The sequence below is a fragment of the Spea bombifrons genome, chromosome 7 (assembly GCF_027358695.1).
Source record: "Spea bombifrons isolate aSpeBom1 chromosome 7, aSpeBom1.2.pri, whole genome shotgun sequence".
In the NCBI taxonomy this organism is placed as follows: domain Eukaryota; kingdom Metazoa; phylum Chordata; class Amphibia; order Anura; family Pelobatidae; genus Spea; species Spea bombifrons.
In genome coordinates this window covers 12,308,482-12,336,065 of record NC_071093.1, presented here as the reverse complement: position 1 = coordinate 12,336,065, position 27,584 = coordinate 12,308,482, and the positions used below count along the sequence as shown (strand labels likewise).

General features: G+C 40.1%; 1 protein-coding gene across 1 annotated transcript in view; it reads left to right on the top strand.

Annotated features, from left to right (window-relative positions):
- Positions 1-2,388: 2,388 nt before the first annotated feature.
- The window catches only part of CHN1 (chimerin 1), a 38,800-nt gene continuing 13,604 nt past the window's right edge, over positions 2,389-27,584 (top strand). The window contains exons 1-7 of the mRNA XM_053470923.1: positions 2,389-2,477; positions 2,696-2,774; positions 9,745-9,783; positions 10,133-10,188; positions 14,285-14,316; positions 15,133-15,246; positions 19,521-19,809. Coding sequence (XP_053326898.1) covers positions 2,756-2,774; positions 9,745-9,783; positions 10,133-10,188; positions 14,285-14,316; positions 15,133-15,246; positions 19,521-19,809 — 549 coding nt within the window. The 5' untranslated portion in view covers positions 2,389-2,477; positions 2,696-2,755. The remainder of the gene's footprint in view (positions 2,478-2,695; positions 2,775-9,744; positions 9,784-10,132; positions 10,189-14,284; positions 14,317-15,132; positions 15,247-19,520; positions 19,810-27,584) is intronic.

Below are 27,584 nucleotides of genomic sequence, written 5' to 3'. Positions count from 1 at the left end.
CTTGCCAATTTTTAGTAAGATCAAGACAATGTCTCATTGATTACCAGGGCAGTAATGTATCAGCTAGAAACAAAAAATGGTATTACTGCAGCTCCAATGACAGCCGTGCACTTTACACGAAACGTGTTAGGGAGTAAATGTGTCTGGTTTAGTAAAATAGAGAATTGAGAAAAGGAGAATCGTGGCTCTTACTGCTTGACTTTTCCCTTTTACGGCGGTGCAGACATAGGTCATCCGTGTGCATGCGTGGAAAGTCCTTCCATTGATCAGTGCCAAGAATAGTCAGGCTTTGGAGGGGAGGGTAGCACAGCACTGAGTCAGGTGTGTATTTTTTTTTCTTTTTTGAAGAATGATTATTAATTTACTCACTTTAATATGCATTTATATTGGGGGTGCCAGGGACAATAACACAACCTGTCAATCATGGGGCAACTATCTCATGCAGATTTAAATTCTGTCACATTATTGGCCTCAACCACTTCTGATTGGAGACTTTTTAAATTCGCCCACAGAATTTGGGTGAAGCGCTGCTACAGGGAAACTCCAAAAAGGGGGCTTCGGGTAGCCGGAGCCAGAAAGTTCCCAGGTGTGCTTATATACCTAGAGCCTCTGACTCTCAAGTTTTAGTAAATAACTTCTTGTTCTAACATTTTTCCTCCTATTTTGTTAAATACCTTTATGTATTTAAATGCTTTTATCACATCTCCTCTCTCTCTCTTTGCTCATCCAAGCTATATATATTAAAAAGACTAGTAAACATGGTAATGGGCCTCAGATGACCGCCCTGTTCTAGTCTACTAGAGGGACTGCTTTGCCAATATGCGCTCTACTGGGGTTTTCCTTTAATTACTAACTTGAAGAGATGTCTGTATGCAACATTGTTTTCATTCTGGAATTCATAGAACTAATATAACTCTCTGTCCCGTTCTGTACAGGATATCCCTGTTTTTGGTGGGCACGTCTTTTATTTTGCTCAGTGAACATTTTGTTCTGGTTTTTGGGCAGTATCCTGCGTTCCAGTTCCCCTTTGAGAGCAAGAAGGGTGGCATTTTGCAATATGTTGGAAAAACCCCTGGCACTAAAAGAGTTCAAGGCAGGGCAATAATTGACATTCCAGTGGAAAGATCTAATACGGCCTGGCAAATATATGTACTTTTTGCATCTGCTTCACATGAAGAGTAACCTCAGTACTGGCACCCAGATGGCTTAATATACACATAATAATGCTTGGGGTAAAGAAAAGGCAATGTACAGGGTGGAAAATAACCATTTGCTAGGGGTCTGTGGCTTAGGGAAGATCTTTCCGGAACCTAACATTTTTCTGTTTCCGAGTGACCCTAACAGCACAGTTCAGATGGCAAGTGTTTTCTTCACAACAAGGCTCCTAGTTTCAAGGCAAATTTACTTTTCCCCCCAAAATTGGAATGGCCTGGAACTCCACTCAATCTAAATGCGGCTGGACATTTCGGAACGGTTTTGAAAGATGCAGTTGAGACTCTCATGCTTCAAGAGATAATATATATATTTTATAAAATATATTCATGAGAAATTTTGCTTAGACGACACCAAAAAGTAATGAAATAAATTGAGTTTGACACTAAATTTGTTACAGACAGTTTACGGTCCCTGACACCCCCTGTAAAGAAGAACGCATGCCAAGTTACTTTGTGACTCCTATAACTAAAAGCAAAACAAGACAATAATAACCAAATTCCACATCCGCAAAGAATACATAAATATCTCTTTAATATTAACAAAATAGATACATAAAAACATATAAAACCACCAATATAACTATGCAATAAAATCCAAAATGGTGAACATATGAACAAACTCAAGTACTTGTAATGTATATCTGTGTAATGTAGAATGTAGATCTGGCCCTTTGTAACAAAGCAAATGACTCCCGCCATAACCGGGCTTTTTAGAGTATTTACCTTACGGTTACAGAACATAATTTATAATAATTTATTTATTCAATGGATGGGGGGGGAGGGTTGGACCTCCAGTTGGACAATAATATTCTTGTTGAATTCTGCAATAGCAAGAGTCCTGATGACTAATAAAAGACATTATAACGGATTAAATCCTTTATTAGAGGACTATCACATTTGGCGGACTTCTCATTCTATGGGATTCCAGGTTATTGTCCTCATGTGAACCGTACACATAACGTACTAGCGGGCTTTCGGGTTGTTTTTTTCCACTAAACATGGCAGAAATATAACATTTAGAATGAGCCGTGACAGCGGAGCCGCGTCTGAAGATGAGCGGACAACAGTGGGTGCGAAAGGGCGAGGAAGGCGGACAACAGGAGGCTGCAAGGATTTCCTGTTGCCAAGGCAACGTAGGCAGCCGCCAGTCAGACCGTCGCCTCAGTCTGAGGAGGTGAAGCTGGTCATGTGGGAGAAGCAAGATGGCGGCCAGGAGCCAGAAGGATGCGGCGTGACTGCGATCCAGTCCCATTCAATCAGCCAGTGAGTCCTCCCCGGCAGTTCCTCAGCCCTTCTCCTCCTGCCCTTTTCTCCTCTTCATACGGATTGTCGCTGCTATATGCAGCAGCCCTGCCCCCGCCTCCTTTTCTGTAATACCTCTAGGACAGCTCCCCGTTGACATCTCACCGCTAGTAGCGGACCTGTCACCTGGGGATGATTTATTAGCTGCTGATCTTCCGCTTTAACTTTTATCTTTGCAGTGCTTTTCACCCAAACTTAAGAGAGTCGATGCAGTGAAGCCGTGAGCCGAGGACACCGCGATGGCTCTTACCGTATTCGGTGAGTGTATTGTGTGTCCGTTTTGCACGGTATTTTGTGATGTGCTTCCCTCACATACTTGCTTATTATTTCTTGCTCAGGCATCTGGTCCTGAGCCATTGTTTGGTGTCTGGGCGTGTGCTCCTCAGACCCACAATCTCTTCTGTATCGGTGGGATCTGCAGCCATAACCACATCTTGGGCTTTTTCCCCCCCCTTCAATATTTTGTTTGTACATTTGTTTACATCATGTGGAGCACAACTGTGATTTTACATCACAGGAATGTGTTTAGCGTATGAATGAAAATAAATCCAGAGAAGTGCTGCCAAATAATATAATCTTTATGCTCTGCCACGCTCTGTGGGAATTGTTAAAAAGGATGCTAAAATACGGACATTTCTTCTCAGATCTCTCCTGGCTGTGGTGTTGTCGGGGTTAAGTGCGTTGTGATCCATGTGTTTTGTTGCGATTAGAAAGTTACTTCTTGTTGTTGTTTTCTTGGTTTTGTTGATTGTTGTTGAAATGACCCTGGAGCGGTGATGAGAATCAACACATCGTGTAGCCACCGGTGGGATTTTTTGTATCCATAGATTATTCTCTTTGTAAATATCAAAGGAGCGTAAATAAATAAATCCAATAATGCAGAAGACGCTCAACCTTTTAACATGTGAGATGTATATAGGTGTGTCTGTGTGTATATATATACATACATACATACAGACATATCATTTCCAAAACATATAAATTTATATGTAAATATGCCCCCCAGCGCAGGACTGTGATGAGAAATGCATATTGCTGAGCTTGATGAGTTCCTATTCCTCCCCGAGAGAACACGCATGAGTAAACCTTTCTTAGCCACGTAGTATTTATCATGCTGGAACTGTACAGGGATGGTCGGCTTCTTCTCTGTATGACAAATAGCTCATCGCATTCATTGAGAATATGCAATGAGCTATATTACATATTTACTTTATCTAAATGCTTTGCGCTGGAATTATAATAATGCAGATTTCCAATCAAGTCTGCTGATTAAAATCTGTTTTATGACAAATGGATGTGAAATAAGAGATGTTTATTACAAAAAGTCTATTTTATTCTGTAGCTTGGTTTTTGGAGACGTGTTCTTGACCCCGCATTGGAAGAACACGTCATGTACACACTGGCATTTATTATTAATCAGTACAGACAGCTCCCTGGTGTTTGCACCTTAGAAATATGAGTTCACATAGTTCGGAATAGTTAACCCAAATTTGAGTTTCCAAAAACATCAGTTGGCCCCAGTCAACTAGTGGGTGACTGCAGTGGAGCAAGTCATCTGTGATCAAATGGAACAAAGTAGACCTTCCTGTGGTTTCCATGGTGATTGCTCCACAGCTAAGGCCTGAACTGCATACTTACCCTAGAATATGATCTTTGTCCTCCTGAGTCCCGCGGTTTAAGAAGCACTTCAAGAGACGGGGAAGGCAATGTTAAAAGATGATTCTGATGCAAGGTTTGTAGAGTCATATTACCATTAAAATAAAAAAACTATTACACCTCAACCACCTCCAACAGCTTTAGTTTGAGGCCGACCAGGAATCATGGGATTTGTAGTTCATTAACAGCTGGAGAGCTGCATGTTGGCTACCTCATCCTGAAGCGTTAACTTAAAGGGGAAGTTGCATGAAAAAACCTTTATCATTGAACATTAAATATGTTGCCACATACAGAGATATAATTTGGTATTGAACAAAATGTGTGTTTTATTTATTTTGTTTACATAAACTTTCTTTTTTTTGGAGGCCTGGGAGCTGCCATTTATGAAATATTTTGGGTGACTCTCCCTATTCAGGCATCACAATGAAATCCAATAAAGTAACACTGTAAATGTGTCTCCAGGGGTTAACCTACATGCTGTGGAAGACTTTTGAGACTGGAAAAAGTTATATGGGGTATCCAATATCGTGCCCCTCCAATGTCGAGCCCATTCAATGTTCGTGCTGATTGCTACATTTTTACTATTTTGCGCAGATATTCCTCATTGTGCGTGATCCACATAGTTCCATTTGATCACACTTCTTATTGCGATTATCTTTTGTGTGTATCAGAGATTTCCAGCGTAGAACTTTCTAAACCATTTCAGCCTCGATGTCATATGCATTTATTTATTTTAAGAGTCTGCAGCCTTTGTTTTCCTTATCTTTACCCAGGCTCCTTAATATTTCCTCTTCTGCCTTGTGGCCATTCAGCTTGGGAAGGGTGAGTGAAAGTTTGAGGCTGCCTTTAAATCACAGGAAAGGAAATGCTGAGGCTGCTGACATACAGCAAACACCCAGAGCCGGAGGAAATATAATCTGCCTGTTTAGATCAGAAAACTTCCCAGGTTTCACTTCTCCCAAAGGGAGATGGGCTTCTTTTATTAGAGTCAGTATTTTTTTTATAAATGTCTGTTTTTGACGTTCTTTGTTATTTTGTGGAAAAAGAGAAAATCTAGCAGTTTGCATATGTGGCTGCAGCCAGAGATTTTATCTTTGAAGCTGCTACTTGGAATTCTGATACCGTGCTGTAACTTGGTTTTTAGAGAATGGTAGTGAGATGCTTATTGGTTAGAGAGGCACAAAGAGAGAAGAAGGCAGACCCACAAGACAATTACAGAGCGAGAGGACGTCTCAAAAACACTGACAAGCAATTAACTGGCAGCTGTTCATCAGAATTCTGGAAGTCAGTGACAGATCTGCTCACAGGCAATAAAAAATGTTATCTTATTAAAATATGATGTTTTAAGCAGAATTTGAGTGCCTGCATTAAAGTCACAGCAGCTTCATTCAGATGTGACACAGATGGTGTAATGTAAGTTACTAATCCATACTGCAGTGCATCATGGGAGCCATAGCCCACAACAGCTGCAGTGCCAAAGATCGGATATCACTGCACTATAACATGCAATATTATATTCAGTTGGATCATTTTCGTATTTTTTTTTGTCTAGGTATCACATTATTCACCAACCCATCACCTCTTTTATTAACATTTTCCTGTGTTTTTTTCCCTTAAATACAGAGTATATTGTCAAGGTTCAAGTAGTCTCCAGTTAGCACTCCTAGGTTGACGGCTGCTGATGTGGAGCTGACTAATATTATTGACCTTATTCTATAACGCCGTCATGTTCCCAAGTGCTGTACTTTCAGAATAATGCTGGTTCAAAGATACAGTATCTCACAAAAGTGAGTACACCCCTCACATTTTTGTAAATATTTTATTATATCTTTTCATGTGACAACACTGAAGAAGTGACACTCTGCTACAATGGAAAGTAGTGACTGTACAGCCTGTATAGCAGTGTAAATTTGCTGTCCCCTCTAAACCTTGGCAACAAAAGTGAGTACACCCCTAAGTGGAAATGTCCAAATTGGGCCCAATTAGCCATTTCCCCTCCCCGGTGTCATGTGACTCGTTAGTGTTACAAGGTCTCAGGTGTGAATGGGGAGCAGGTGTGTTAAATTTGGTGTTATCACTCTCGCACTCTCTCATACTGGTCATTGGAAGGTCAGCATTCCACCTCATGGCAAAGAGCTCTCTGAGGATCTGAAAAAAAGAATTGTTGCTCTACATAAAGATGGCCTGGGCTATAAGAAGACTGCCAAGACCCTGAAACTGAGCTGTAGCACGGTGGACAAGACCTTACAGCAGTTTCACAGAACAGGTTCCACTCAGAACAAGCCTCAGAACAAGAAGTTGAGTGCACGTGCTCAGCGTCATATCCAGAGGTTGGGAAATAGACGTATGAGTGCTGCCAGCATTGCTGCAGAGGTTGAAGGGGTGGGGGTCAGCCTGTCAGAGCTCAGACTCTTCTAAAGATGATGCACAAGAAAGCCAGCAAACAGCTTGCTGAAGTCAAGCACATTAAGGACATGGATTACTGGAACCATGTCCTGTGGTCCCATAAGACCAAGATAAACTTATTTGGTTCAGATGGTGTCAAGCGTGTGTGGCGGCAACCAGGTGAGGAGTACAAAGACAAGTGTGTCTTGCCTACAGTCAAGCATGGTGGTGGGAGTGTCATGGTCTGGATCTGCATGAGTGCTGCCGGCACTGGGGAGCTACAGTTCATTGAGGAAACCATGAATGCCAACATGTACTGTGACATACTGAAGCAGAGCATGATCCCCCTCCCTTCGGAGACTGGGCCGCAGAGCACTATTCCAACATGAGAACGACCCCAAACACACCTCCAAGACAACCACTGCCTTGCTAAAGAAGCTGAGGGTAAAGGTAATGGACTAGCCAAGCATGTCTCCAGACCTAAACCCTATTGAGCATCTGTGGGGCATCCTCAAACGGAAGGTGGAGGAGAACAAGGTCTCTAACATTCCCCTTCGTGATGTGGTCATGGAGGAGTAGAAGAGGACTCCAGTGGCAACCTGTGAAGCTCTGGTGAACTCCATGCCCAAGAGGGTTAATGCAGTGCTGGGAAATAATGGTGGCCACACAAAATATTGAGACTTTGGGCCCATTTGTCACATGAAAAGATATAATAAAATGTTAACAAACATGTGAGGGGTGTACTCACTCTTGTGAGATACTGCAAATGAGTTTAAATTCCTGTATTTGTTACTTCTAAAGGGCTTTATTGGTTTATATTGCTTTGCTTACCAGGTCTGCCGGTTTTGCCCATTTATAGATGCTTCTGTGCGCAGGAAGTAGGGGTGTGTCCACAGGAAGTAGGGGTGTGTCTGTCCATCTGCCCACCATTTAATGGCCTAAGTTGTCATAACACATTGGCCATAGGATGTCCTTATTCAGCGTGGCCGAACGGTCTGTATTGTATTATTTAATGTCTGTTCCACTCACCGATGACTAGTTTCTAGTTACGCACCAAGTGATTCTGTTGTGTGGAAAGTTCATGCCAATAACCGTTTATTCCGGCGTCTGGATTTCATAAAATGTGATGTAATGGTGTCTGATAAATCTGGTTTACCTTCTGAGCCGTGTTTCATTTACACATCAGCGCGGCTATTGAATTATTTGCTCTGTGGCGTACTGATTTATTGATTTTATTTTTGCTTTGCACTGCTGTTTTGTGTTGAGCTTGGGTGGGGGTTTGCTTGTACTGCGAGGACTGATAACAAAATACAGGCTGGCACAGAGTATACTATCAGCCAATGAAAGAGGTGAAACGCGCACTGTCGTCTATTTTCCATGGTCTCTGTTGCATTTGACTGCATGCAATGTTATATTGTAAATATACAGAGGTACATACACAGAGTGGGGTTAAAGGTGACATCGCTCAGCCGAATTCTGCAAACGCCTTTCACGCCCTGCTGAAACGCCCTGCCTTATTATTACAGCTGCCATCATCCTCCGATACCAAGTCCAGGGCCTTCGTTTTATTAACCCTGCCTTGTGGTAATTTTAGCAGCTAATTGACATATAGTTTATTCTTTCATTAACAGAGCAAGAAACACTCCAGATTATGGTGCGGTTTCTGAGTGATGGCTTTCAGGATGAGCTTAATGAATGAAATGGCTTTGGGTTACCTTAATGCAGATATCCTTTGCGGGTGTTTTATTCTTTGTTCGTTCTTCTGTTCCTCGCGGCATTGACTTTGCTTTTTGCATGACATCAGATTTAATAATACCCGGGGAGGTCAGGGCGCCTCTACTTATAAACCACATACTTGAAGATCTGTCAGCTGCAAGTTCTGTGTTTCTGCGTGAGATATAATATAGTGAAATAGCGTGGCCTTCCGTGGTCAGGGAAAACAGCCAGTGTTGTTTTTAATTGATTTATTCTGCTATTAATATTACCCAGTGAAACAACCCCAAGAGACATTACATATAAGCTCGGTGGCCACCAGATGGCGGTATAAATCAACGTTTCTGATGTTTTTTGGTTTTTGAGAAGCATGGCGAGTGACCTCCGCCTCATGACCCTATTAGAAGATGTGAATTAAAACACTTTGGGTCTTAGCTATACTTCTGCATCGACAACATTACATGCATTTCTAGTAGCTCTGTCTTAGTTTAATCTTTGCAGAAAAATTGTAAATATCGTTTCACGAACCTAAGCGCCCGTTGTAATCTTACAAAAACGACCTGATTGTCCTTTATGTAGTTAAAACGATATTTGAGATATTTGTATTTTAGAGTCATTCACATTGAAGGGATTTCCAATTGTGCTGCAAAATGGCAAAAATTCCTTCTTGACTCCAAAATGGCAATCTGAGCTCTCCCTGGACCAGCATATAACTCATCATATCCTTATAGGCAATTATATTCCTGCATATTATTCTTTGGTGGGGAAAAGAATCATCAGCCAGTCCATATCTAGACTCATCATTTGAGTTTCATAGCGCAACCTGTGTGGGTAGTTAACTAAATAATTGCATTGTTTAAAAGTTTACTTTATGGCAAAAGATGGTAGAATAGCATCACAGCTTTCCCTTAACTGGACGCTCCGGTCCTCATTATTTTATTTTTTATGGACGTTTTGAGGGCAGTATGCTTAAAATACCACACAGCGACATTACCTTGTCCTGAACCAGTCGATTAGTGGGAATATTTATGTGCAGCGGAGTGATTCATTGTGCTAAGAATCAATATATTCTCGCAAACAGAAAATGTTACTAGTTCTAAAGTAGCCAAATTGTGGAAGAGATTACAATTTCATTCTGGTGAGTGCAAGTAAGACTCTGGTCATTAAAACCAGGGTAATGGTTTTAATGACCAGTATTTTGTTGGCTTTATTCTTCATTCTTCTTCTTATTATTATACGTTTAGGGTTGATTGCTTGTAGGCCATGTAAACAGGGTCCATGCAAGACCAGCTTGTTTGAATGGTGGCATGCCTACGCCCCACACTAGGAGCACACCATAGATAAGTCGATAGTGTGTGGTTTTATTTTGCTTTTATAATAACGATTAAATACAGTAATATAATGTTGAGTACATTATTTTAATGTTTCATTTTTGTTATCTTGTTTATTTATACTGTTTCTAATTATATTTCAGATAATGATGAATACAGGCCACCAGTATGGAAATCCTACCGTAAGTAGACATTTTTTTAATATATCTTTATGCAATAGGTTCGGAGAAACCCAGTGCCAGATAGCTAGTGTAGTTTTCATACCGTAACAACTGATATTTTGCCTTGAACCCCTCCTAGCGCTTTACTAGGGTCATTCTACTAACGCATTTTTCCTAGAATCATACACTTTTATTAGCTTCTTCAGGTTACAATATTGCAGGGTGCGTATGTGTAACTTTACGGCCCCAATTAACCGTGAACACCTTCATTGATGTTGTCAGATCATAAGTGAATATGTTTATGTTGTCTAACAAGTGTAATGACAGAATGCACACTGCCATGGTAACATGCGATTTTCTTTTTTATTAGTTTATCAGTTGCAACAAGAGGCTCCCCATCCAAGAAGAATTACTTGCACACGTGAGGTAAGACCATAAATCACTGATGGAGCAGACTAATAATTTGTATAGAAGATACATATTGGTCCTTTTGCTACACAGATAATTATTCAATGTTGTATTTTCACATATTTTCTGCTATATATATATATTTTTTTTAATTATGTAGACTTTATGACCAAAAGTGTTTTGAACACCTGACCATCACACCTATATGAGTTTGCTGGACATCCAATTATAAAAACATGGGCATTAGTGTGGAGATGCCCTCAACTTTACAACTATAACAGCCTCCACTCTTCTGGGGAAGCTTTCAGCCGAAAGAGCATTTGTGAGGTCAGGCACTGATGTTGGACCAGAAGGCCAGGCTCACAATCTCCGTTCCAGTTCTACACAAAGGTGTTTGATGGGGTTGTCTTTATGGAACTTGCTTTATGCACAGTAGCGCGATTATGCTTGAATACAAAAGTGCTTTCCCTAAAGTTGAAAGCATACAATAGTCTAAAATGTTCTGTATGCTGTAGAATTAACATTACCCTTCACTAGAACTAAGGGGCCCAAACCCTGAAAAACAGCCCAGACCATTATCCCTCCTCCACCAAACTTTACAGTAGGCATAATGTATCCCAGTAGGTATCATTTTCCCGGCATTCACTAAACCCAGATTCATCCGTTAGACTTCAGAGATTGGAGTGTGCTTTATCACTCAAGATAATCGTTTCCACTGCTCCAGCGTCCAGTGGTGGTGGTGGTGGCTTCACACCACTAAAGCCCATGCTCGTCCTTGCACATGGTGGTTTTTTGCTTGTTTGTGGCTCCTTGGCCTCCGAAACCCATTTCATGAAGCTCCTGATGCACAGAGCTTGTGCTGATGTTGCTTCCAGATGCGGTTTGGAACTTTGTGGTGAGTGATATTACAGAGAACAGATTATTTTTACGTCCATCAACACACAGCAACTCTACTCTCTGAGTGTCCGTGGTCTACCATTTCTCCAATGTGCTTGATTTTGACTCAAGATTAGTCCTGAGCTTGAATATTTTAAAATGTTCATCTTTGGTTATGCGCTAAACTGCTTGCCGCACCAAGCTCCTACTCCTTTTATTTTGAGTTTCTCCAGTTTTGTGAAAGTTCTGCATATTTCTCTCAAAGCTGTCCAATGAAGACCCATTGACTGCTGTCCTCACCAAGCGTTTAAGCTTGTGGTACCCATGCACTGCAGCTGTTTGTGAAGTGCATGGCTTTACTATGAACCCTAATGAAATGATGGAATCCCTGTGGAAAGCCATATTGTTCTCACCCTTAGATGACCTTGATCAGTGACACCCCCCCCATAAAAACACAGGTTTTATTTTCTGCAGTATTTCAGCAGCCTTCATGGTGCATAACAATGTACATTTCAATGTTTACTGCAGGGAAGAGTAAATAGCCATATCGGTCAAACTAAAGTTAATAATCTTATATATGTAGATATGTTTCCCTTCTGAAAAATCCCATTCCCAGCTCTGCAAAGCTTTTACAATATCTTCCCTCTGGCGAATTTCTCAAACCTTTTACTTGACTGATCTGACATTTTTGTTGCTTAGTGATGCATAAAGCTGCCAAGGAAGGACGATGCTGCAGGAATACGGTACAGAAATGGGAAATTCACTTAAAAGATGAAGACCGTAGAAAAAGTATTTATAGCCATGTTTGCAACTGGGAAATAAACACTCTGTCACATCAACTATATTCGGATTACTTCTGTTAAAGGGGATGACAGATATGTTAAATTCCAGCGGAAATCTCCAGGCTACATAATAAAAAAGGAATAGATTTGTGAAGGTTGAGATTAAATGGTAACTAGATAAACCAAAGTCGCTGTCAGAATCATCAGGGTTGTGATCACAGGGTGTTGTGATCAGATAATGATGTATCCATTTTAAAGCAATATGTGAAATAAACCTGTAAACATATAGTAAATATCTTTTTTTTTTATATGTAAGAAAAATACAGGGTTTAGCCTGGGGCTAATAACCCCTTGGTGACCTTGTGCATTTGCAGGTATATGAAAAAGTTTGGGCCTCACAGACATCCTGATAAAAAAACAAAATGCTAAATTCTTTAGGCGCATGATTTCCTTCTTAACGGGACTTCAAGGGGAACTCCCACTATTTTTTGTTACAATTAACAACTCTACTATCTCTCCCACTAACCAGGCCCAATGCCTTGGAGTCATCCTTGATTCAAACCTCTCCATCATCACATTCAGTCCCTCACCAGATCCTGCCACTTATATCTAAAAAAAAATATCTCCCTCTCATCGGCCCATTTCTTACTCAAGAATTCCCATCTTGACTATTGCAACAATCTTCTGGTTTGCATTTCAACTCTCTCCTCGGCAGTATGTCCTAAATGCTTCAGCTAAGCTTATCTTCATTGCATGCCTCTGCTTACCCACTCTGTGAAATCCTCCGCTGGCTTCCTATTACCTTAACAATTAAATTTAAAATCCTGGTACTTACATATAAGGCCCTCCATAACACTGCTCCTCCGTACGTTTCTGACCTCTACTCCCCTACTCGAGCTGTAGGATCTTCCCATCGGCTAGGGCTCTCCTCACCACTTATCACCTCTTCCTTTTCCCGTCTACAAGATTTCACCTGGGCTACCTCATACCTCTGGAACTTACTTCCACCGAACCATCAGCATTCACCCTCCCTCCCAATATTCAAGAAACATCTCAAGACCCACTTCTTCAGAAACGTTGCACCATCTTAACTGCTAGAACTTCCTTGTCATTGATACGACCACCACACTACCTCTCACCCTTTCTCTGTGCCTTATGTTTGTCCTCACCCCATTCCCACAAGATTGTAAGCTTGCCAGCCGGGCTCTCTCCACCTAATGTATCAGTTTGTCTTGGTTTGTCAATTCTAGTCTTGCCATACCCCTTGTTGGTGCTATATAAATAAAAGATAATAGATATCACTGGTATTATATTAAAAATGTGTTTTCCAAAATATTGTACCATTTTTTGCTTTTATTTTAACATTTCTAGGTGATATATGTTATGTTTTTTTAGGCAGCTGCATATTAGCTGTTTGTATGGGTTCTAGCTCTCTTATCTTAACCCAGTCGACTAGACAAACACCTAGACGCCTCATCATACTGCTTTTGGTTAACAATACAATGGCTCAGCCTTAATCACCCAGCCGGACACTCTGACTAAGGAAAGTCTAGAGAGGAAAAGATTTCATTGAGCAGTCGAGGCTTCTTTAGCAGTGCCATAAACAGTCCGCTCAGTGCTGTGTTTGAGCACAAAAATACCATGGCAGCCTCCGGGTCAGCAGATAAAGGAAGCTTTTTGGAATAAAATTGGATAAATCCACGTGTTGTTCAGTGCTCCATTGTTTTTCTGTGTCCAGCACTGTATTACTCAGAAAAATATTGGGATTTCCCTGGGACTTCTCTTTCAATTAAAGCCATTTTCTTCTTGAGTAACACATGTAATTATTCACGTAGTCTATATATGTTGTTCCAATCGCAACCAGATCTATACTTGAATCTATTTCTGTGTTTGTGGTGAAAAGTATATAAATCTAGACATAGAAGTGACGGCAGATAAGGACCATTCAGCCCATCTAGTCTGCCCACAGTTATTAAAACCTAACGACTGTTGGTCTGTCATGTTTGCACCCATATAACTGTACTGTGTCTTTTATGTTGTCTTTTTTGGATTGTGTCTTAGATGACAAAACCCTCCAAATGTAAATATTAGTTTTAGTATTTACTTGTATTTTGGGCATGAATACGATCAATAGTGGAGGGTTACAGGTACTTCTAAAAGTAAGGTTCTTCAGTCCTTGGGCTGTTCAACCGCAGGAAGAAGGCAGACCTTGGTCAACATGGACAGGCGTGCTGTAGGCACATGGCTGATCTGCATGGTGTCCATCCTGGTTCCTAGGGTTACATGTAGTATCCACACCACATGAAACAATGTAAATTTCCGTCCTCCTCTGAGCCTCACCATAAAAATGTTGTGGTTCTCATATAGTTTAATTGTTTTCGCTGTTCCGCCTATTGTTAATGTGCAATAATTGTTTCATCTTCTCCCAGTAACTTTTACATCTTTTCTTTCAATAGGTGGAAAACAGACCAAAGTATTATGGAAGAGAGTAAGTAGTAATGACTTCTGGTATAAAATAAAGTGATTCAATAATGTTAAAAGTAGATTTACATGGTTTCTTGTATGTAAGTGCCAATAGTGATCTGATTCACACAAATGTACATGTTGGCTAATTGAGTTGAACTAAAACAAATTTAGTATATGAATTAAATAAGCTTGGTTATTCAGTCTACTCTAATAGAAAACATTGACTTTGATGAACACCTAAGCTGTTGTGGCTTTACGATGGCACGGGGCTGTCTAATATACATCACTATCTCTTAAAGCGACATGACCATCTGCTGTCGTATGCCACCCACATAAACAGATTTGGTGATACTGCTCGTTCTTGGATGTAGCTGCACCTGGTCTTCAGTAAATAATGAGTCATTCGGCAGTGTGTTTGTAATGTGGTCTGCACGAGTTTTATACCTTCAGAGAGCAAGCGCATCTTTCACAAGCGGTATCTGCTGTATGCATTTTAGTCCAGTTTAGCGAGATTGGAGATGTGGATGCTTGAGCTGCGTACAAGAAGTGCCACGGTGTAGCATGATCTCTACATCTGCTGCACTCTTTGTGTTTTGTGTTGCAGGACTTATTGCTCGGTAAGATAAATGGGCAATCATTGTCCGTACAGTTAAAATGTTTTAAAATACCTTGCATCATAAATGCAATCTTAAAATTATTTTCAGTCCGGTACAGAGTTAGGCAAAAATAGGCTTTGTGGCAGACATTTTTGAAACTGCTTTATATACGTCAATGTCTTGACACCGGGGTTTCCTGCTACGTTACGTGGTTAGTTATTTCTGTTTTTTTCTTTTTGTAGGTTTCATGGAATGATATCAAGAGAAGAAACGGACCAGCTATTAAGCGTTGCAGAGGGGAGTTACCTAATTCGGGAAAGTCAGCGGCAGCCTGGAACATATACCTTGGCTCTAAGGTGAGAAGAAGAAATCTTGTTTCGTTTGTCATGAGTCTATGACTGTGATGCAACTCCAGCTCCCACCACATCTGTAGTTCGTTGCAGAATAATGAATTTGGTTTTGGTTCCCTTTGGATAATTTCAGCAGTATGTAGGTCTAACAAAGGCTGTTATTAAAAAGGAAATATGTGAGAAAGTACCAAATTGAAAGTTCTTGAGTGTTTTTTCATAGCTTATTTGTAGCAAGCTATTTTATTATTATTATTATTATTATTATTTTATTTTGCGTACTGTTATTCTGAGCTCCATTGGTCTACTGGTGCTCTCAACTGGTGCTTTCACAAAAGACAGAAAAATCTGGAGCAAGTGGCATTTCAGTGATTTGTGAAATGATTGCCACTAGCAACAGTGTCTTTAGCAACCACATTACTAAGCGTTAGGAAGCGTGAAAAATGCAGTAAGATTGCTGCTGTACACGAACACGTACTTTCAGTCATGAGGATGCAGTACAAATAATTCATAAACGCACACAAATATGAAAGTATTTTTTAAGAGGAGGAAGGAACATTTGTAGAACTAAAGAGTTAAAATGAAATAAATATGGAAAGCTGTGTAGCTTCTGGGAGAGATACAGCTAGATTTGGTTTGACTGCCTAAATCGTTCTTGCTTTTGGCCAGACGCTAGATTAGCAAATTCACTGAAGATATGGGCAGTTCTCAATACCTCCGAAGGCTTTCAACCCTTTCCAGTCAGCGTCTGTAAGTTGCTTCCACCGTCGCCGTCTCATTTAATGCTTTCAGTATTGAAGAGCAGCCGCGTGTTTAAGAGAATCCTTATAGTCATCCTGATGGGTGCATTAAATAAGGCAATTGGTGTCACTTGGTGGTGTCCTCGTGCTTCTAAGTGTTCTCCTCCCACTACTTGAACTAAATACGAAAAGTCCCACAGTTGCGCGACGTGGTGGATTTGGTATTCGGAATTTCTAAATTGAAAATGAATTTCCTGGTCATATGTTCTCTTGTGATAAGAGGGGAAAAAAAGAAACATTCAAATGACAGGCGATACTGTTACTGTTTTCCCACAAATCTTTTGGTCATGTGTTTTTTGTTTTTTTCTTAAAATCTGTTAGCGTAACTTCCCCCTCCAAGCAGAAGTGCTCGGCCTCGACCTTTCAGGATGATGACGCTGCCGTAGCTTGTCTAGGTTACAGTACTACAGCCATGGATGGATGTCCATTGTCTATTAACTTGGGCTAAAAACAAAACACGTTTGGCTTCACTGATATCTTGGAAGAAACAGACTGCTCCTTTTAAAGTGGTACTGTCCTGTTGCTCACATCCAGACCCAATACATAAGTAAATTTTAGTTTTCTTCTAACATTAAATATTTTTTGAACGGAGGATCTCAATTTATAAAGACAGAGCTAGAACTAATGAGATCGTTACAAAGCTAAATTATTTAATAACATATGCATTATTCATGGTTCAGTTTGTGGAACGTCTTGAAGTGAAATGTGTCGTATTTAAGATGCTTGTAGCAAAATGATCAAATGTGTCAAAAAAGCTTGGTTTTGATTTACTAGTATTTTCATGGCGTTCCCCAAAATTAAAAAATAAATAAAAACAGCAAGATATATAAAATGAATGTAATTAATTTAATCCTGGCATGTATCCTGCTTGAAGCCGCCAGGATTATAAAAATACATTAGAAGGGTAGGTGCTGTCTATTTATTGTAGCCCAGTATGATTACATTGTGTGTTTACGGCACACTTTTTATGTTTTGTTCTCTTTTTAAAAAAGAATGTGCGGCAATACAGAATGTACATCTTATAAAAAGTAATGGAAACCAAATCAGATGGTAGGCACGTGTCCAAGGCTTCCTCTGAGCCAGTGTTTCTTGTGTTCCCACTACATGGTAAATCTACGAGCAGGTCCTTCTTTTTAGCTTATTGCGTGGTTTGGGTTTCTTATATCCTGAGCTTTAATTGCTGTAAAGAGGTCGGGATGCAAGCACTTTATTTATTCGCCAGATCTGAGGATTTCTAGTTTAGCACGTATACTTCCGCTTTGCTAACTTCACGAGCGAACAACAAAAAGCAATGATCAGATTTATAAATAAATTAGAATAACCATTGTGCATTCTAGTAGTCTAAATTATATGTTCTGACATGTTTTAGTATAAGGGGTTACTAAGCCCGTTTTTGAGGCTATTGATCTGTAGTTCTTTTTGTATTTAGTACATGTGTGTCCTGGTTTTCTTCTGCATTTAATAATTTGCTTTCTTTAATGTATACAGATTTTTTTCTATGAAGACAGTTAAAATAACAATTTTATGCATTTGTTTTTGGTTTCTCTCTTCCTGTTTTGACAATATTGTGTATATATGTCATTTGCAGCTGTGTTCATACTGGTGACGTGGCCACAGATTACTGTGGAATGCCCTCATGTGGCTTTCAGGTTATAATCCTTTCCGTTTCTGTTTGGCATGGATGCTCGTTATCCAGTCTCTGAGGTTCAGCTTCTGCTGTGGCAAATATGAGGGTTCACAACTCTTTGAGGAGCATTCACTAAACTGAGTTTGTTGGTGAGCTGCAACGAGCCGATAAACTTCACAGCACCATCTTCACTTTGCAATATCTGAGAAAGGCTACCGGACCTCCTGGGTACATAGTGAAACCATCAGAGATTTCTTGAATCTCATTTCATCCCTTTAATATTGCATCATGTAGGGCCAGTCTGACCCTTCCTGCTGGGAAATAAATAAACTTGTTTTAATAATACTGAAATAATGAAAACTGAAAGAGCAACAGTGAATCCCACATCCAAATTTATAAGACACCAACTGCCCAACTTGTTTCGTAATCTTTAACACCAAGATCCTTAATATTATTATTGAAAGAAAATAATTTTAACTGATGCTTTATATCCTTTTTCTTGGATATTTGAATCTTACTAGGCTGGATAATTAGAGATTGATGCAGTATATCTATAATGTGAAAGTCTGGACAATGTCAAACAACCTCATTAAGATGGCTTTCCCTCCAAGCGTACATTGGGGTGTCTGTGAGATGAGATATTTAATTTCTCTACAACTGACCCTCAGACTCATGGTTTAGTGAGAGTGGTGAACATAGCCTTAAAGATGAAGTAATAAGTGAAAGCCTATATGGTTTTATCTCTAAATACAAAAATAATTTACTATGCATGTCGCCAAAAGTGATCAGAAATATGTGGAGACCTGACCATCACACCTATATGAGCTTGTTGGACACCCCATTCTGAACCCATGTGCACTCCCCTCTTTTTTTTTTTTTTTTGCACCTATGGTAGCCTGCACTCTTCTGTGAAGGCTTTCCGCGAGTGTGTCTGGGGGCCGGCAGGGCCACGCTGTGCGAGCGACCTCTTTCCCCACCTAGGAGAAGCAGGTACACGGCCGGGTCATGCTAAATAGCCTCGTCTACTTTGATACCAGCAGTAGTGTTAACAAACTACCATAATGTCTCTTAATATTCCAAGATATTTGAGCATATGGCATCTTTCGATAGAATCCAGCCGTCCTCCACCAGCCTGCATATATTAGCCCCAAAATAGTTCCACACTGTTGGTTATATAACTGCAAGCACATGATGCGGTCTTTCCGGCACACATACATAATACGAGCCGTGGTTCCGGGATGTGATAGATATCGGTAAGGTATCAGATTACTAAATTATGTTGCGTACAAAAGTTTTTGATCCCCCAGTGGTTTTGGAAGATCTATAATCTTCTTTCTGTGTTAGTCTGTTGAGAATTTTTTTTTGTACTTCATCAAAGTGTTATTATTTGGCCTTTGGCCAGAAATAAAGAATACTTGCCCTTGTGCCATTCTGTCTTATTTTCCAGAGGTTCTTGAAGCAGATTTATTTTACTGTAGTTGTTGGCACTGGAGCAAAACTGTACCCTGAATAGTCCTCCCGAGGGCCTGGACATCAATTCTCTGTATTGATTAACTGCAATAGAAGGCATAGTGTGAGAAAATATAGCCGCTAACAGTGATGTCTTGGAAAGAAGATACAATAAAGGGGGGGAAATCTCAAATGAGCTCTTGGTTGTGTTCTCATTTTTCCAGAGCTGCCACAAAGCGACTTTAACAACTGAAAGAACAAATCGTCCTTGGGATTTTACTTTGTCTCTGTTTGTTTCTAGGCTGCTAGAATATAGAGAATATATCTTGTGTTCTCTCTTCCGAATGAACATGAAATCATTCTTTTTTTATTTTTTTATTTTTATTTCCCGTCCTTTGTTGAAACAGATTTGGAAATCAAACCAGAAATTTCAGGCTTTACCATGATGGCAAACACTTTGTCGGAGAGAAGAGGTTTGAGTCTATTCATGACCTGGTGACGGATGGCTTGATTACTCTCTACATTGAGACAAAGGCTGCCGAGTACATCGCCAAGATGACAATAAACCCAATTTATGAACACATAGGGTACACAACTTTAAACAGAGAGCCTGCGCACAAAAAACAGATGCCAGCCTTGAAAGAGACACACGATGAAAAGGACATACCAGGGGAGAACAGCACAGCAGAAAAAAGGGTGAGTGTCTTTACTCCACTCGCAATGGGTGGCCGTGTATTCGTAATTGTATTCGTTACAAGAGTGGCTACCCTGCTGCTACAATATCATACAATTCTGAGTCTTTCCACAAAATATTTGTTACATATTTTTATTACAATGAGGTACAATGCGAAAATTGTTGTTCTAGAATTTTGTACTAATAAACTTTTATTTATTTGCTTATTACGAAGTCTGTTTGTTTAAAGAGAGACCTAATTTCCCCCAAAAATAATACAATGTGGCCTTTTGCAATGTGGCCTTTTATAGTTCTGCATATATTTTTCTTAGAGGAAAGTTGCTTATGTCTAAACAAAGCAGCAGTACAAGCCACGAAGTTCGGCATACGTTTCTGATAACACTGATTATAGCGCTGTTCTAAAGTTCTCGCTCAACAAGTTTGGATCGTTTCACAGTGTTGGGTTACTGGATGTTCCAAGCTGAACCATTGACAAGCAGACATCTGCATCCAGATGCAGACAGGTACCGCATATAAAAAAGGGTCTCGGCATTCCTAAAATAGTTCTACAAAACTCCGCTTCTGTCTGCACATCTTTTGTAATGACAGGAGAGTTTACACGTCTATAAATGATTCTGTTCATTAAGAGGATAAGACATGAGGTCTTTGTGCTTCACTAACTGCAGCCTGTCAGGACCTGGCAGCTCGTAACGTAATGATAAAGTGCTGCTTCGGATCTTTTTTATTCTTTTGACATCTATCAACATTTTTGTAAAAGTTGAATTAATTGATTTGTTTAGTAGCCAAACCGTGCTGATTATTTCCTGTCAGTGATTAAGTTCCTTTCTGCTGTATAACACATGCATGGAGTTCTACCCATAGACCTTACGAAGGGCGAGTCCCCCTCAAAACCAAATAACCCACATCACTGCCTACCATATAGGGGGGGCTACTCTGAGGTTGTCCAGTGTAGGGAGATGAGATCTGTGCTTCTCCTGCACCAATTTGTATTTGGTGCCATCATGTCAGGAAACACCATAGTTATTTTAAGCTATTAATATTACTGTTTAACATATGTCCTTAACATATGTCCTGCTCATGTAATAGCGCTATGGAAAACTGTACTGTGATAAAACCTCATCTTCTGGCGCTCACGTAGTGTATCCGTGTAAAAGACCTTTGCCGGTGGTCAGTCCTCTCTCTGAAGGGCTGGGTTGCTGCTAAACGAAATAGTCTGAGGGCCTTTCTTACCTATGAGTCCCACCGCTGTTCTGGTGTTAGTTCTAGTGGTTTGCATGTTAGATGTGGGTTGCATGCTACATCTCTGCTACATGCTTCTTTTCCCTTCTTCCTTCTGTTGTTGTCTTCTGCTCTTCAAAGTTTTGGACTTCTCTGTGTATTTGCCCCCACACAGGATTGCGTGTATCTCTTGACTGTATAATTATTGGTTGCTAGTCGTTTATTCTGGATTGACTGGGTCCATCCTGTACAAACATTCTTGTAGCGTGACTGCATGCTACATATCTGCTATCATGTAATTTAACAAACACAAATGTTTTGTGTATGTTCTAATATGGCAGTAATAGGAATGTGTAGTTTGACAACATGATTTTAATGCTTCAAGGGACAGAATATTTTGGTTTGTTCTCCAAATGTAGAGCTCTCTGTTGACTTATACTGAAAGTCTGAGCGCTGATTTTTCTGAAGCATATGGCAGTTATCTTGGTTTATTACGGCTTTTGTTCAAAACTACAGATGGTAAAAGATGGTTTTATTAAAGTATTTTATCACGTGGCTACCAGAGTACATTTGCCACTCAAGTTTGACACCTGATCAGCCAGAATATAACAATTGTTTTACATATTCTAGTTAATGGTATTTGTCGTATGTAGGCGTCTGCAAAGTTTGTTTTCTGAATGGAATACTACCTACAATAATGATCCTGGAATAATTTGCTTTATACACTGGATGATTTTGGAGGCTTAAAATCTGTAGGCAGAGTACAGGGAATGGTGCCAAGGACATGTGTAGGCAGCGCCACATGTGCATGTAACACATCCCACCATTCTCGTCATGCACTGCAAGGTAGCTACAGAAGAGTTCAGAAGAGGAGATGGTGGGGTGGGGTGGGGAGGCTGAGAGCTTTGGAAGTAGAAGTGGAAATAGTGGAGTGGTGAGCTGGTTTTAGGGCTGCAACAACTAATCCTTGCCAAAGAATTTCATTATCGATTAGTTGAATCGATTTTATCAAATATTAGATGAGGGTTTTTCCAGAGCAAACAGAGGTCGGATAATAATACTAAAATCCAGATCCCCGCAGCGCTGCAGGAGCCGGTAGGCAGCTGTGCGATGCGTGCAGACATCCTCCGCTGCTGCCGGCACTCCTGCTGAGGCTTCTATGATGGAGCACCAGTGTAAAATGACCTTCCAGTGCTCCACCATAGAAGCCCTAGCAGCAGCGGAGGTTGTCTGCGCACATTGCACAACGTTCGCCGGCTGCCAGAGAGGAGATTCCCTCCTCTCTGGCAGCCGGTGGGCATCTGTGCGATGCAGGAGCTGTTGGGAGCTGATTTGTAAGTAGAAGTGGAGATGGTGAGCTGGGTTTTATGGGGAGGAATAGGAATACTTTGTAAGTAAATATATTTCTTTTGGATGCATGTAAAAAGGAGGTAACCGGTCGGGAAGTACTTATATTTGATCTAATTTGTAGATCCAATATTTGATTTGGTGGAAAATTTGATTCCCAGGGCCCTAATCTTATGTTTTATCTGTCTTATCAGGAGTGTCAATGGAGATCGATAGAAAAGAGTAGGTGCCAGCAGTAACATTTTCATTTATTGTACCTGTAACAGCAAGCTTATGTGCAGGTTTAGTGTATTAACCAGGTTAAACAGAAGATAACAACTTTTTACAATGAGGTAAGATCAGATGAGTGAGATTTTGGGTCTTGATAGATTGGTCTCAAAACAGGTCAAATAGGGGATAGGATTTGGGCTGGGCAAATACGAAATCTACGAGCACTTGAAGATCTCTTATAAACATTAACCTCTCCTGTTGAAGGTAAGAATAATCACATTTAACCCTTTGAGTGTGGGGTGACACATTTTCCGCCCCTGGGAGGTTTGGCCCATTTTCTGCTGTTAGATTTAGGGAAGAACCAAATAAACAACTGATTCAATTTGGATTTGCAACTCTTCTCATGGTCAATGACTGAGTAATGCTGAGTCTTCTAAGAAAGGAAAACACACATTTTAAGATCAGCTGCCTTAAAATATTCCCTTGTTTATGAGAAGAGGTTAAGATTGGGATTTGCACTGCAGATTCCAGGAAACGGGGACAGTCGCACACGATAGAGACTTGAAACATTTCGCTTTCCGGGAATCCCTTTATTTTAGCTGTCTACCGTGCGAGTCGTTTCTTACAACTTTTAAGCTGTTAAGCGTCAGATTGAATACCCTACTAAATCACTGCAAGCCAGAATTACTTTTTTAGAGTATACCGTAAGTAGAAAGTCTGGAATGGAGCTCTGTTATTGGTCAGGTTTATGTGTGAATTCTACCTAAAACAAAAAATGTATCTCAATTAGATAAAAAGGTTTCCTATAAATGGGGGTATTGGGTGTGTTTAACTACACATGCCAGGTTGGCAGCCTTTGTCTATTGACAAGCCTTTTCCCCATGCATAATGAGGCAATCAGGAAAGTCGTATTCTTGTAATCTGCACAGAAGTAGTAAGTAACTGCCTATATCAGGGTATTATCGTGGGGGAAAGGGATCAGTCTGGTCCCTATAAATTCCAAATACATTAGCACCCAGAAGAGGAGAAAAAGTGTCAGCCTTGCCTCTCACCTAAGGATGTCCAGGTTGTTGCATGAAGAACCTCTTTGGCCAAGAACTGTAGGCTGTATTACAGTTAATTGTACTTTATATGTTTCTTTCCTTTCCAATGAGCAGACTTATGATTCCTGATATCTCCTGGCAGGGGAGCATAAGCATTACCAAAGTGAATTTGTTACCTGGGCATTTCTATTAATCTCCATTCTTTCTTCCTGAAAAAAATGTGCTATGTATGGAGGGGTAAGACTCAAATGGGATGTCCTGCAGTATGTCGCTCAAAAGTGAGCTCTCCCAGACCCCCTTAAACACTATCAGGCCTTCCATATCCGGAGGGCATTGGAGTGGAACGTTTGGCTGACCCAGAGGCAATGGATAATGCTGGAGCACTCTTCTTTTTCCATTCCAGGTCGTGGTTTGTGGATACGCCTGATACAGGCTAGGACAATGTTTGGCGGGCATTCTCTGGTGGGAGCCATTGTGAGAGTTTGGTTAGGCAAGATTAGAAAGGGCTTTCTCTTGTTTCCTTCGCTGTTCTGACGCTCTCCGATAATCTGGATTGCTTTTTAAAAAAGCCTTTGTTTTGTGTTATTTTTATTCAGTTCTGACTTATTCATCAGACAAAAATATGATATCCAAATAATAATTGCCCATATTTTAATATTTAATTTCAATTACGAAAAACATAAATCACATGCACACGTTTGGGGTTTTTAAGAATGACCCGCTCTGGTAGTAGAGCTGGCACTGATCGTAACACCAGTGTGATGATTTTGGGAAAGTCATGTTGTGTAGCACTGACTGCTTACAAGTAAGTCTATGTAATTCTAGTTAACAAAGCGAATGCATAATAACTGGAAGTGAACTGTGTAAAAAACGTCATACAATCACTCAAGTGACATAAACATATAAGGGTCACCGAAGTCTAAACAGGAAGTCGTTTTCCTTGAGCCAGACTTGGTTTCTCAAGTTCTGACTCCAAGAATAACAAAGTGGCAGACCAAATCAAGTTATTAATATACAGAGTTCTGCGCATATTTCAATGAATGATCCTTTGATAAGGGTCTAGCATGTGATGTGTGTGAATGTTTTATTCATTCCAGTCACAACTAAGTAGAATGGAGCCAAAAATCCCAGAAATGCTTTTTTCCAGAAGTCTTCTGTCTTTGTCAGCTATTGAATCTTCTGTCTATTTTAAAAGACTGTTAAGGCCCTAAGGGGCCATTCCAGTGTCTCAGGGCCCCCTCATCAACCAATACATATGAAAATATTTTGTAAGTACTTTCATATGTACTGGTGTGTAGTTTAAACTGGAAAAAAGGAACTTGTTCTGCCATTCTAAACACACACCACTTCAACAATAATGTGAAGGATTAAGCATCTTGATCTTTATTTTTTTTTGCTTTAATGCTCCCTTTTTATATTTGTTCAGAGTTCCTTTTTTCTAGGTATCAATGTATATTACATTGTGTATATATGATTCACATGTTTAGGGCAAAACAGTTGTAACATAAATATGTTGATATTATAAGGTTTTTTTAAATGAATACGTAGCTGTTGTATATTTTTTGTATTGCTTTCCGTTCATATCAAGGGAGGCTAATTTAGCTTAATTGATCAATTGCTTTGATCTCTCTTGGTGCTAAACGTGTTTGTGTGATTAAGCACTTGTTACTTACGATGTGCCCTGTGAGTTGAATCGCTTACTAGCGAGTATGGCTCCTTTAGCTATAGAGCTCCTTTCTTTCTTTTCCTCATTAGTCATGGATTTTAAATGGGTCATTAAATGTGGCCCCAGTAATCTGCTTTAGTTCATTAAATTCTCATTATGTCCTTGAAATGTTTGCTCGTGGGCAGGATTCACTGAAGCAAAATTTAGCGAACACAATCCCTGGGTTTAAACTTTGTGTTGCAAAGAACCTGTATATAATTTGAAAATAAAGGTTTTGGATATGTTTTTACTCTGTTTTGTTTCTTAAATAGTCTATTAAGTGTTTATATTAAAGGGACAGTCTGATGTCCCTGGCACCCTAAATTATTAAAGACTACATACTAAAGTGTTGTGAGAATAACCTTAACCCTCTGATTACTTTATAATGCATTATTCCAAACGGTGGGGAAAAAATTCTTGCCTGACTCAGGATTTGCAATCATGCTGCAGAATCTTTATCCTTTCTCTATGATCTAATGTTTCCTGCCACTGATTGGTTACTTGAAGCTGTCAATCAGTGGCGGGGATCTACTTCTGTTAAATCAATGGGAAGAGCCAGAGATGACTACATCAGATGAAGGGTGATGCATTCAGCCGAATGCATCTCCTGCAGGGAATTCTGCCGGGGGTTGGGGCAAATGCATTTGGGAGGATTCTGCAGTCCTCATGCATTTGCAAAACCTACCACATGACAATTTAAAGGAACCATGCGCCAGGTGCAAAATAAATAAATAAATATATATATATATACCTGTTTTATACAAAGTAAATGATCCTGTTACAATGTCGTATAAGGTGACTAATCTCACTGATCTGTAAAAGGTGAAGAAGGTATCTGGAACATTAGTCAGCTGTTCTACGGATTATTTGGCTTTGTTTTCTGACTAATCTTTCATGTATAAACACACGTTTATTTTTCTCTTCCCTTGAATGGTGTCTGCATAATATCTGACTGGCTACAGACGCTGATGACGTAGTATTTTTTAAACTGTAATTTTCAGCATGTTGTAATATCCTCTGTGTTTGCTGTATATTTTTCTACTGACTGGGGGGATTTCCTTTTGTGTGTTAATCTGTAAACCATCTCTTGGGAATTGTTTTAGGGGGAACTGTCTCCATTATAGCTTTTAGCAAAGACTTTATGAATAGTTTAATATCCATTCCTTAAAAACTGTAAGAAAAATTATAGCACCTACTTGCCACAGAAGATGCAGCCCTACTGCAGCCGCTCTTCTACATCCTCCACCTATTCTTGCCATTGATCTAGCCAGGGAAACTTGACCATTTGACATTGGATACTACATACAAATACATGATGTAGTCGGTCTACCCTTTGCAGCTATAACAGCTTCCACTCTTCTAGGAAGGCTTTCCTGTGGGAATTTTTGCCCATTCATCCAGAAAGCCCGGCTCATAGTCTCCATTCCAGCTCATCCCAAAGGTGTTCGATGGGGTTGAGGTCAGGGCTCTGTGCGGCCGGTCAAGTTCTTCCACACCAAACTCATCCAACCAAGTCTTTGTGGACCTTGCTTTGTGCACTGGGGCACAGCCATGCTGCAATAGAAAAGGGCCTTCCCCAAACTCTTTCCACAACGTTAGAAGCATCGCATTGTCCAAAAAGTCCTGGTACGCTGAAGGGAACATATGAAGACAATATGGACAATGCTTCCAACTTTGTGGGAACAGTTTGGGGAATAATTTTTAGATACAAAAATTCTAACATGATAATAAAAATAGCTGGGGGGGGGGGTATCATTCATAATTCTTGCTTTTTCCAGTAATTAGATACCAGCATAATGCAATATATTGATGTCTGAAATAATCCAGTTCGGGTAGTGTACAAAACGTGTGCTAGATCTTGAACCCCATCCTTTTTTAAAAGCAGTGCCTAATTATGTTATAATTAGAAATTTTAACCTAACCTTTATTAAATGTATATAAAAACCGATAAACCACCAGCTTTTTCTAGAACGATTCATCCCTAAACAAGTGACTCATGTGCCTTTCTCAATCCCAGCTTGCTTCTTGACACTGAGCAGCTGGGATTTGCTCTTCTATGTGATCTACACAGAAATATCTAGTGATTTAGTAATCTCTAATCAAAGCGTCTTTGTTGCCCACAAAATCCATTAGACAGAGCATAACTCGAGGACTGGCCCAAAATCAATTGTTGAACTCCAGCAGCCACGATTCACCGTACCGTTCTTGCCCCAACGTTCTTTCATCCTCTGTACTCCATCTCTGTGTCCTCCCT